This window comes from Phoxinus phoxinus (assembly GCF_949152265.1).
Source record: "Phoxinus phoxinus genome assembly, chromosome: 6".
In the NCBI taxonomy this organism is placed as follows: Eukaryota; Metazoa; Chordata; class Actinopteri; order Cypriniformes; family Leuciscidae; genus Phoxinus; species Phoxinus phoxinus.
Genome location: NC_136881.1, coordinates 11,529,592 through 11,542,754, shown reverse-complemented (window position 1 = coordinate 11,542,754; position 13,163 = coordinate 11,529,592). Strand labels below are relative to the sequence as shown.

The following is a 13,163-nucleotide window of genomic DNA, read 5'->3' as shown; positions in this document are numbered from 1 at the left end:
CTACTGTCTATGGTTATATCAGAGAATGTCTAATAAGGGCTAATCCGTAGACGGGCTCTGGTTATCATATACTGTCTGTGTTATATGCGCGCGGGTCATGCGCGAGACACAAGTGCAACGGTTAAAGGTGTCCGGCTAGCGCATGTTTACATTGAAGCTGCTGTCCGTTAATAAAGATTTTCATGGATGAACTTGAGGTTAATTTTAGTTTTAAGGACGTCGCCATCTTTGAAATCACTTTGGTCACTGTCGCTATGGTTACTAGTATTGGACGTTCATTTGAGACACTATGCTACTGCAAATTGATGTGGGAACTGGACATTTCGAGATCTGTAAGTAAATGCGGTTGTCAATCCCAAAAATGTAACGTTAGAGTAGCAAAAATGTAACGTTGCAAAGGATTCCAAAAAATATATAATTTACATTTTATCATAATGTATTCCCAGGAATAGACAAGATATGACAAAAAGCATGTCTTCGACTGCAGATTTATATTCTACCTAGTCTCGCGTAGCCAGACCTTCAGACTGACCTTCAGACCTTCAGACTGTCCTAAACAAACAATATATTTTTTGTGGCAAAGTGCTCTAAATTAACACACACACACACACACACACACACACACACACACACACACACACACACACACACACACACACACACACACACACACACACACTCACTCACTCACTCACTAATACAAAAATAATACATAAAGCAAAGTGTATTTTAGCTTTTTTAAACATGATTTTTGTTGTTGTTGTTGTTGTTGTTGTTGAACACAACACACATTCATGCACATCCTTTGGGATGATGTGCTAAATTTGTCAACACCTGCACCAGTCACACCTAATCAGTAGCTGTAAATGGCCTTAACTGTAATGAATGTGTCTGTGTGTGTAAATCTCTTTACAGCATGACGGTGTTGGAGTTAAAGTACTTCACCTTAAAACGTAAACTTAGCCTACTTATTCATCCTCATGTTATTCCCTACCCAAATGACCTTCAAAGGAACACAGAAGGTTGTTTTTAATCAAATCTTTATGCTTTTCCCATATGTAATTTTACATGACTGGTCAAACCTGGTGCGAACGAAAATTCAAATGAGATTTTTAATAATTATTAATTAAAATATCAGGCCATTCCTTATGTTAAGCTATCGTATGGTTTAAGAAGGCGTATATACAGTACCACATGTTAAATATTATATAAAAAAATTGCACAAATTAACTCCTTTTATGGGGCTAGACAGTACCACCCCCCTTTCACTTTCATTTTATAAAACAGAGCAACATTAGTCCTTGTGTTCCGCTGACCGTTTTTTTTTTTTTTTTTTACTCTGCAAGTAAACTTCTACAATGACTTGAGCAAACATATTACACATAGACGTGCTCATCAAATAAGTCAATCAGCTAATCCTCATGACCTGTGCTCTATATTGAAACAACAAAAACAAACTTTTAAAAACCTTCAAGGTGTCTGGAGATAAAATGTGTGTTTTTGGACAATGATTTGTATTTTTGTTAGCTCATTATTAGCAGAGTGTCTCTCTTTCTCTAACTGTGTGCTCTGTGATAGACAAGCGTGTATTAAGGGTAAATACCAGAACAAGCTACGCAAGCCCTTTACACACTGCTCTGCTTTGTGTGGGGCTGTTTGCACAGGCCTGGTTCAGACACGGGGCAAGTGCCAGCATCATTCCTCTCTGCTTGAGTAGCATTACAACTTCTGTTTTCCACTCTCTCTATCTCTCTCTCTTCCCTCTCTGTGTAGCTCTCTGCTAGTAATGTAATCATTCCGCCACTGTGGACTGTGTAGATGCAGAGAAGAGGGTTTTGCTAACCAAAAACAGTTAACAAATACTGTCATCTTTCTGCATTTTGTATTGTCTTCGGCTATGGGATTTAGAAAGTAGCTAATTAATAATACAATACTGTTTAGAGAGTATAATTAGTACAGTAATCTAATTACACTGTTAAATATGTAATTAGTAGCTAGTCATTTATATATATATATATATATATTAGGGCTGTCAAAAGATTAATCGTGATTTAGCCTATCGCATCCAAAATAAAAGTTTGTGTTTACATAATATATGTGTGTGTACTGTGTATAATTATTTATATATATAAAAACACACACAATCATGTATATATTTAAGAAAAATGTGTCATATTTATATATAAAATATTTATATATAATATAAATTATATAAATGTATATAGGCCTACAGTATATAAATGCAAATATCTCTTAAATATAGGCTATACATGAATGTGTGTGAATTTATACTAATTATTCACAGTACACATAGCCTATATTATGCAAACACAAACTTTTATTTTGGATGCGATTAATCACGATTAATCTTTTGACAACCCATATATATATATTTTAGAATAAGTTACCCAACACTGAATATAAGTAGGCTATTAATAATTTATAATAATTTAAATAATAATGTATTGGCATTAAAACCAGACTTTGTAATATTGTCTAAAAATATTCATTTTGTAAGCTATATACTAAATAAATAACTTTTTTAGAATGTATTGTTTTTTATTATAGTACATATTATTCATTAAATAAATACACCCACTTTCTGTATTTTTATGCACTTTTATTTTCTTCAGCTAATTTTTTTAGCCCTTTTTGGTCAAAAAATTTAATAGAAATAATAATTTTAAATATTTTAAATAATAAATCTATTGGCATTAAAGCCAGGCTTTGTAATCTTGTCAAGAATATCTAAACAAACACAATGAAAGTCAATTATATATTATATTACAGTAATTAGCCTTATGTATACTGTTTTCTATTGACAAAAGAAAGTCTCACAGGTTTAGAAATGATAGATGAGGGAGTAGTTTATAACAATTATTTTTGGGTTAGGCTAACTGTTCCTAATAGCACTGACCACTATTAAGGGTTAAGAAAACAAAGAAAAACGATTAGATTAAATATAATGATGTGTTGCCTCAGCTTGCATGGAAAAATCCCGTCTTCATCCGAGTCGGCGGCTGCATGGTCTGCTGTGACATATGTTATAAGTATTGTCATTGGATGCCATCAGATTAATGTCAGTGTTGGTTTTAAGATTACATTTCTGGAAAAAAAAATCTGATTTTGCTAAACTGTTTTTCTCCTTTCAGAGCTCACGGGAGGAGAGGGAGAAGGAAAGGTCACGTTTGGACTCCATGGTTCTGTTAATAATGAAGTTGGATCAGTTGGACAAAGAGATTGAAAATGCTCTAAGCTCCTCCCTCAATGGAACTCCCAATTTAAAGAGGCGGATCATCGCTGTGAGTGGCCACCAATCAGAAGCATTCATGCAAATGATACACTAATTTCATCTGAAAGACTTGTGATGATGATGTATGAAATAATGGTCAGCAACTGCATCAGATCTTCAGTACAAAATCTATGTAAAGTTGACACAGGTTTGATACAGTAGTGATTGTTTCTATATGACGATTTTACTCTTTTCTTAAACAGGAAGTTGATTTAGAACCGCTGGATTCAGCAGGAAGTCTTTCAGCCTCCTCCCAGTCTCTAAACACCCCACTTTATCGCTCTTCGTCATCACTGTCCTCTTCAGGACCCTCTGGAACTTCTGGGGCTAGACCAAAAAATGAGGTTAGTTAACTAAAACCTGTCATTGAACAATTTATCAATTCAAATACTAATAACTAAATACAAGGTTTTCATTGGTGTGAGGAGAACCTTTACATACCATTCATACTTTCCTTGGGCTCTGGAATTGGTTAAACCTGGTGTCAATCATCTCTTATGCACTTTTTAAAGAGGCAACTGAAGTGTCCACCATTTAGACTTGCTTTTTCTGTATGGTGAATGACAACGTAAACAGCAAATTAGAGTGTGCTATGGTACCAGCAGCCACTTTAAAGTTTAGTGAGGAGAGACTCTCTCTCTCTCTGTCGCTGTCTCTCATCCTCCCTCTCATTTTCTTCTTTCTGAGTGGCTAAAGCTGCTGGAACATGATAATAACAGCCTTTACCGCCTGCCAACTTCCACCAGCTAAACACACTGAGAACATTCTTATGATCGTCCCCTCTTGTGCATGCACATGTCTGGATGTCTACGGATGTGAGCGAGTGAGTTTTTTTGTGTGAGTTTGTGTTCTGAGGTGAGCGAAAGAGTCTTCCATCTGATTACCCATTGCATGCTTGACTCCACATTTCAGAAGCACATGGCAAACAACACTTAAAATGTCAGTAAGAGGCAGGGGAAGATGGATGGAATGTTAAGTTTGAAAAGGTCTGTTTGAGAGCAGAAACAAGTGAATGTGGGGAAGGACAAATAAGTTGTTGACATTTATCAATGTCAAAAGTCATAATGCTTTTAGTAGATAAGGCAATGTCATCAAAATCTTTGAGTTACAGGTTGGTATATCAGCACTTATGAAAAAAATTGAAATAGGTGATATTCGTTTAAATTACCATGATTTTTCACAATATTACTGTTTTTGAATCCAATCTGTACTTAAAATGCTCCCTTATCTCAATGGGATCCTTTATAATTCATCTTTCAGTCTGTATTCAACTTGACTGAGTTAATAGAAAAAATTAAGCAAGTTTCTCATTGAAAAAGACTGTGTCCATTTAATCTTGATCAATGGGTCAACATAGCAGACTAATCAGACAGAGGTCAAGGAGACGAGACTTAAGAAATGGAGCCAGAGAGCTGATCATTGAAACACTATAATGCATGGCACAAGGAATGCAAGTTTACACGTTTCAGCAAGTACCCGCAGACACCATAGTGCATGTCGCGAAACACCGATGAAGTCATTCCTGTTTACAAGAGAAACTTCTGTTTACACTGACACTATTCAATGTCTTTGACCATCAAGTGTGTTTGTTTGTTTGCAAGTGTGTGTCCACTTTTTGTTAGTTCGTTCCTGCCATTCCTAACCGGATTACATAAGTGTACCTGGTGAACACGTGAGAGATTCGGCCTTTTGATACGCACACAAGCTAACTAGAACATTCTTTCTCTTGCGCTTACATCTTTGCTCTTGCTAAGTTATGCTAAATACTGACAGAGCACTTCAAACTAAACGGCCTTGGCTAACCTTGTATGTCATTTGAGCTAGCAGTGACAGTGAATTCCCACAGTGTGTGGGGTACAGGTATACCCTACGTTATGGGCGTTATTTCCCCACAAAGATGACAATATCCAAAGTCCTTGTGGGGGACATTTTTTATAGTTGTATAAATAATAAAAAATATAAAACAGTTAAATTGTAACTGTTAAAACATTTTTTTGACAGTTTTTTTTTGTTTATCAAATCTTTGGAGCAGCTTTGGAGAAACTTCTTTCTAAAAGCATTAAAACAATTCTGACCCTGAAGTTTTGAAAAGTACCTGTATTTATTACCCTTAAAATGAACATTCAGTTTTCTAAGTCATGTATTGTAGTTTTAGTAGCAAGTTCTTTATTCCAATAAGTAGACGTAAAATGTGAACATTCTAAATCCAATCCAGCTTGGAGAGTAGTTCTCTTCAACAATCCTACAAATTTTCCCAACCTAAAATATTCCAATATTTGTATCTGGTTTTGTAACCCCTTTTACTGCAAACTTCATTCATTTCTACCTCCTAAGTTGAATATTTAATAATTCAAAACTCCTTCATATCAAAGTTATGTTACCACCTTCCCTAAGTGTTTATAAATAATTTACCTCGATGCTCTTATTGGAACTGAAATAAAAGGTTCTTTTTTCTTTTTTTTTTGATGATGGGTTTTCCGTTAAACACTGTTAAACAGCTAAGCTGTGGAGAAGGCTTATTTTTCCTATCAGTTTTAATAAGTTAAAGTTGGCCTTGGTGAGAATGAGAAGTACTGTATACTGGATGGCAAAAGAGAAAAAAAAAATCATGTTTTTAGAGAAGGATGTGGAAATTTGAACCTCATTTTTGACCTTAAGCAGGAAATCTGTGTTTTCCGAAATGTTCAAGGTCAGGCGTGCTGTATCAGGCATTCTTAGAGTGCAAAACAAGAGCTTTGTCTTGCTCTGTATGTCAGATAAAAAAGTGGAAAGCAGACATGACATATAAATGGAATGGTATCATTGATATTACACATCACAAAGACCCACTTTGAGATTTTGGTTTATGTAAGATGATTAAAAAGAAAGAGATAGTTCTGTTTAGGCGACACTCATGGAAAACATCTGAGCTGCTTTATGAATATGCTTTCTCCCCCTTTAGATTAATTTCTATCTGCCATGAGTAATTCCAGCAGTCGTTGACTAATGGCATTAATTCATCTTAAAAATGCTCTCTATCAGTGGTCTGAATATGTGGTACAGTACATCTTACATGTGTGGTTGTGTTTGTCTGTAAGTCTTTGTTTCTCTCCTCACATGAGCCAGAACACTGAATGTTTCGGCCCACTTTCATCTCGTAACTCAAGCTTGTCAAGAGCACAAGACGTTTAGTATATTTGGCTTGCAGCGTGGTGTTGATAGCTCATTGGCCCGGCATGGGCAGAACTCAATATATTTGTCTGAGGCCCCTGAGGACTCAGCATAAGAAATCTATCTGTCTTAAGGGCTTTTCATCTGTCGGAACTGGCGTCATATTTGTATATCAAACAGAGGATGGCAGCCAAAGTGAAGTACAGTCATTTGTTGACTATACATTTATAGGCTTGAAATGGCAGGAGATTGAGAGATGTGCGTGACAAGATCCCTTATGTTTGAAAGCATTGATAACTATAAATCATGATGTAAATATGCAAACATGCACAGGCAGAGGGGAGCTGGAAATAGGTGCTACACACCCACAAACATGCGTACATATTAAATATAATAAATGTACCGTAAATATTGTTATCACATAATGAAGTACTTTGCAGTATGTGATAATCATAGTAAAAAATGATTGGATGGATTAGTGAATGATTATACTTTGCATTATGTGATATTCATAGTACAGAAAAATAAAAGTGAATGAATTTATTTTTTCATCTCACAATTGCAACATGTCTCGTAACTGAAACGTTATTTCTTGTAACATAAGTTTATGGGGAAAATAAATATAAATACAAATTAGAAAATTGTTTGTTAATATGTAAATAAATATGATTAGGATAACTCCGATGTGATCTTGGAAGAATTTGATGAGAAATGTTTGAGCTCATATTCAAATCTCTGACTTTTGATTGTAGACTTTAGTATCTTGGCAAATCTGAGCAGTGTGTGAGATTGAGATCTCTTCTGAAACTCACGTGAGAGTCTTTTACTGAGGAGCACAAGACGTAAAACAAAGTATCCATTTGATCTCACTTTAACCTCATTGCTGTCTAGGACTAGTCATGTGATTTTTGTCTTGCAAACAGTGTGTATGGATTCCAGGTAGAGTAAAATGTATAAATATAGTATACAAATTATAAACACGTTTTTTTCAAAGTATAAAAAGACATTGTCTATCTGAAAAATGACAAACCAAAGTGAACATTTCAGACGTTTAGGTTGGATGTACAAGGCTAAGTATAAATTCTCAATCATCTTTGACTTGTAGCATCCAGGCAGCATTGGTCTTGCTCGTGTGTCTCTTTCTCGGACCACTGTGCCCAGCAGGGTAATGAGCCCTCTCCTCATGTGCCTCTCTGCATGGCACCCTAATCCTGCACCATAGGTTAGCCTCATTTCTTGTTTTCCCAAAGTGCCGTCTGCTTAATTCAGCATCTTCCATTGTTATTGGAGCCTGGATTATACTGGATTACAGGGATTAGCATCCCGACTCTCTTTCTCTAATCCAAGGAGTCAATTAGGGCCGGAAAAAAGGGGGAAATACCAGCTATTGTGAGGTTAGTGACATTTGGAGGGAATGTTCTTCACTCTAAGAGTATGATTCTCTCCAGAAATGAGACGTAGTTCCTGATCTTGCCTTTTTTTAATCTTTTGTATTGAACCATCAACTTCTAGCCTATAGGGAATGAGACTGAACTTTCAAGGCATAGAGAGAGAAAGCTGTCCCCTATTTACCAGTTCCATTCAAATTCTAATTTTGATGTGTAGTGTTTTACAGTACAAACTGTTCCAAGCCAACGGATGATAGTGCCTTGAAAACCCCCAGTGAGCAAGCAAAAAGCTGTGGCAAGATAAAACCTAAAATACTATTAGCTTGGGATCAGTCATTGTCCGCTTTATGTCCTTCGTAATTAGAATTGGTACAAAATGTTTATTCTTTGTATCCTCATTGTCCACTGCTGTACTTTTACTTCCTGTGGGTCTCTAACCGTCATATTGTTCAGACCATATTGATTGTTATATATTTTTACGGTAGCATGGTTTGACCATTTTTGATATTGCAATATGGTAATGATGAAAATACAAGTATACTTATTTAATCCGAGTTTTAAACGTTTAAGTTTGTATCCTCACGATCTCATTGAAACGATTGGACCGTTTCTGTGTGAGGCTGGCTGTTTTTATCTTGGATTGTAGCTTGTAATGTCAACCATGATCTCTGATTCAAGGATACAGTTTACGCCATGTAACATGCCCTGAGGGACAATTTACATCACTTCCTGCCAAAAGGGTTTGCATAAAACATATGGAAGTTATTATGGGGTAAAGAAGAGGGTGTTCTCACTGCGGAGAGGGAGAGAGAAAAAAAGAGGGGTCGTTTTTTTTCCCACGTTTCTCAGTGCACGTGCAGGAATGCCTTCATTAGTTATGGAAAAAGTTTGAGACATACAAGTATAGATAGCATCTGTGTGTCTGCATACTCTACAAACAGCATGTATATGTATAGTATAAATACTAAATAAGGTCCCTTCTGAGCCCTGAAACGGAAGCAAAAAGTACCTGGTTTGTGTATACATGCAGAGAATATGTGTATAGGTATATTTATCATTATGTTTATCTTTAATAAACACATTTGTATCAATTGTGTCAAAGAAGATGCCGTAAGAATGGTCATACACACGTACACACACATACCCACTCAGACTTTGGGTGGGCCAGTCTGACCCCTACCAGCTGCACATTCTTAACCAGACTAGGGGGCTGGTATATTTTGTACTCTCTCACACACACACACACACACACACACACACACACACACACACACACACACACACACACACACACACACACACACACACACACACACACACACACACACACACACACACACACACGCACACGCTTCAATGTTTTATGGGGATTTTCCATATAGATGATTATGATAATGATTTTATACTGTACAAATTGTAGATTGTATCCCCTAACCCTAAACCTATCCATCACAGAAAACATTCTTAAAATTAAAATTGAAAAAAATAAAAAAATAATACGTTTCCCAGTACATATCATAATAATGCATACCAGTAAAAACATTTTTCGTTTTTCACTTTTTAACATATAACCCCTTGTGAAAAAGAAGTGCACTTAATTGTGTTGAATGTGCTCTTGTACTGTACTTAAAATCTTAAAATTATTGTATTAAAAAAAAAATATATACTTGCAGATAATATACTATTAATTAAATAAATGCAACATACTTGAAGAGAGCACACTTGCATGACTATATTTCTTGACCCACACTTTTAAAGGACACTTTGGAATAAAGTTAAATTAAATGTTGTACTTTAAAGTATATTTTAAATCATTGTATTAATAACCATTTGTCATATACTTTAAAGAAGTACAATTATTTTGATGTGTTGTATAACATACAAAAGCACATATAAAGTACTAACTGAACAGTTATATTGCATTTCAGTTTGATGTTTTAAATGTACCAAATTGCATTTTTCACAAGGAATGTCTTTCTAAAATTATATTCTTGTTACCCTAATGTTTAAACAAATGTTTTGTGTTTCTTTGGTTTCAAAAACAGTGCAAGTCTGCTGAATTTAATGTTAGTTGTTGATGAGTAAAACATATTTGGCTTTTGGAGTATTAATTTATGATAGCTAATCTTTGCATGTTTGATTTCTTGTATAACTAAGTAAATGCTGACTTTCAAATCCACATAATTCTACCCTACCAACTGTTTAAATGCGTTTTTGCTCAATGTTTATCCCATTTCTCTCTCACTCACACACAAACACACACACTCACACACAGTAAATAAGTACTTGAGTGCTCTGCCCGTTGTTTTTTCTGTTGGACACCTGATACGACCTCTGATCCCTAATGCCGTGACAACCTGTGCCCAGGGACCTTTCAGGCCAAAAAATGTGACCCAATCCTGCCCCATAATGACTGGGGACACATACTTGCACACACGATTGCATACTTAAACACACACATACCAAAAAAACCTCTCACTCTCATGACTGAAATGTAACATATGACATTTGTGTACTTGGGTGGTCCAGTGCTGCCGGGCAAGTGTGATGGACCCTGAAGAGTTACTACATTGTAAACAATTTCTTCCACACTCAATTTTAAGACGGTGAAATTTTGAAGTTCTATATTTTCAGTTCAAGTTTCGTCATTGCAATGATTCTAGAGTTGTTGGCTGAAAGTAGTTGGCTGAAATTGCTCGAGTTTCTTCTTCAATGTAAATCTATGGGAATCTTTTGTTCGATCACTTGTAAAAGTAATAGTGTACTTTCAACAGGCCGCATGATAGTAATTTCATGAGAGATAATAATGGGGATGCTTGTCTGTTTTGCTGTTCTTTCTATTATTTATTCATTTAATTTATCACATTGTCCTAATTTCCTGCCACCTCATTCCCTGCTTCCTCTCCATCTTTTCTTCTTTTGTTCTGAGCTCATTTTAACCATCTTCCCACTCGTGTGAGGGTGGTGTGTTTGGGATAGCACATGATAACAGTGCTCTGACTCGGATATAGTTATTCTGAGTATGCCAGAAGTTCTCCGAAGTATTAGGCCTAATAGTATTTTACTGTCGGTGGCCTTGAGTTGATTCTGTGAATTTGAGAAAACAACAGGCCCACACATAGAGGAATGTAGAGTGTGTTGCTGTGGTGGTCACAGTCACACTATGATAATATGGCTAACTCTCTATACTGCATCATGTTTCATAGTATTTGCAGACTCATAATTTCACATTATGGTTGCGAAACCTGAGTTGACGGGTTGTGGACTTTTTAATGCACGTTGAGGTATATCTTGTGCAATATATTACAATCATGCAATGGCATGCATGTGTATGAATGCGTGTTTATGGGTTATTTACTGTTGATAGCTCTCAGTGTGCCAGCATGGGACTTTTTTTGCTGTTATCTAACATTGCCAAGGTCATTATTTAGCCGTAAATCTGAGAACCATCGTCGTTTTGTTTTTTTATAAGGATTATGTCCATGTCTGAATCTGTGTGATTCAGATAAACCATTTTCAGGTATATGTGAGTAACCCCATGTGTGTATTGGTGTCAGTGTTTGTGTGTGTGTTCCCTAGACAGATTGGGTGCAGGACAATTCTTTATCCAGACCTCAGTATCTGCACCATCAACAAGGAATGGAATGGGTGGATTTGTCCTCAGCTATGGAAAAATAGCGTTGTTGGGTACAATATATTTTAAGGAGAGGAAAAGTCTTTAGTCTACTGAGCATTTCAGAAATGAGGGGTAATAAAAGTGAAGTGTGCAGTTTAATGTTGAAATACTCTCTCTTATGCCAGCTTAATGCATAGAAATGGTGTGTTCACGCCATCTCGTAATTACCGTAACAATTCTGAACTGTAAAAAGCCTTCGCGTGCTTGTAAAACTTGTGATTACAAAATGTAAACTCTTTGAGAGCTACGACTTGTACCACGTGGCCGCTGTTCCACCCGACTGCTGCAGATTTAAAGTGTGTTCGACTTGAAGCGGCGCTGTGCAGACTGATAGGTGTTTGACATCAAAGTACCACAAGAGCGATTCGAAAGCATACAGAGCTTTATTTATGGTAATGACAACATGGCGTGAACACAGCCAAAGCTATAAGTTAGCCAAATCCTGACCAGTCAAATTGCAACAATAGCTCCTTTCACACAGCAATCCCGGTAAATTACCGTAAAATTACCAGCATGATTTTACCGGTAAATACACAAATATGCTGTTCTTCACACAAGCAATATCGTTCTGGCTTTTTACCGGTAAGAGACCATTCACACATCAGCACCAAAATAATGGTCAATTCTGTGATGACAGGCATAAGGGATGATCAAACAATAAAGACTATATGTGTGAAATGGGCTAATGACTCGACCAATGATAGTTTAAGGTGGGACTATCAGTTTGTCCAACCAACCTTGTGTTCAAGGAAATTACTGCATTTCTGCAAAAGATTTTTTTTCAATTCCATTGGGTGCCACTAGAGGCATATATATTACACACTTCACCTTTGAACATTTGCTTGTCATTCACACCAAAAACCCTTTAAGAATGTTTCCATATCTCTTTATAGTCATGCACATGCTTTGCAATGAGAATAACGGGGACATATGCGATACATTAAAACGAAGAAGGCAGATGTGTGATTTTAGAATGTCTTTGGTACACTATGTGCATTAAGATCACAATCACTCCTTAGATAACACTCCTTAGATAAGCCACTCGCACCCCTCACATACATGTATATAATACCCAGCATGCATCTGGCTTCATGAGGGGAGGATGGGTGGACGCAATGATGAGGGTATGTTAACAAAAGAGAAAGAATGTGGAAACAAAAAAAAACAAAGGTAGATAAAATAAGACAATGTGATAACAGAGGGCAATAAAGGAATTGAGGAGAGAGATAGAACATGAAAGAAGACAGACGAAAGAGATAGATAAAGAAGAAGAATATGGTCTGATGTTTTGAGGAGAAAGCCGCATTCTTCATATAACAGGATGCACCGCTCTTTCGAGGCAGATGATGGAGGTGTTTCTGTCAGTATGATCTGTTCCAGGGACTTTGGGATTACACAAGGTCAAAGATCAGTGGACAGAGCAGGAGTTCTGTGGATGAAGGTCACCCGGAGACTGAGACCCCGACATTCCTTTGGAACCACAGAGATTCCTGTTCTGTCTGACTAAAAAGTCAACACAAATGAATAATGAACAATAACTAACAAAAGAACAGTTATAAATAGCCATTGCTTTTTCAGGAAAGAGTCATTTAGAGGCCCCATTAAATCAAAATTAGTCTAAAAATGTCTTTTAGCTTTGAGGTCATCTATATGCTAG

At 36.4% G+C, this 13,163-nt stretch overlaps 1 protein-coding gene across 2 annotated transcripts in view; it reads left to right on the top strand.

The window, feature by feature from the left end:
* Positions 1-13,163, top strand: part of dlc1 (DLC1 Rho GTPase activating protein) — a 108,178-nt gene that overhangs the window by 20,710 nt on the left and 74,305 nt on the right. For both annotated transcript variants that reach the window (XM_079617019.1, XM_079617020.1), the window contains exons 4-5: positions 3,153-3,302; positions 3,496-3,636. In XM_079617019.1, the coding sequence (XP_079473145.1) occupies positions 3,153-3,302; positions 3,496-3,636 (291 nt within the window). The remainder of the gene's footprint in view (positions 1-3,152; positions 3,303-3,495; positions 3,637-13,163) is intronic.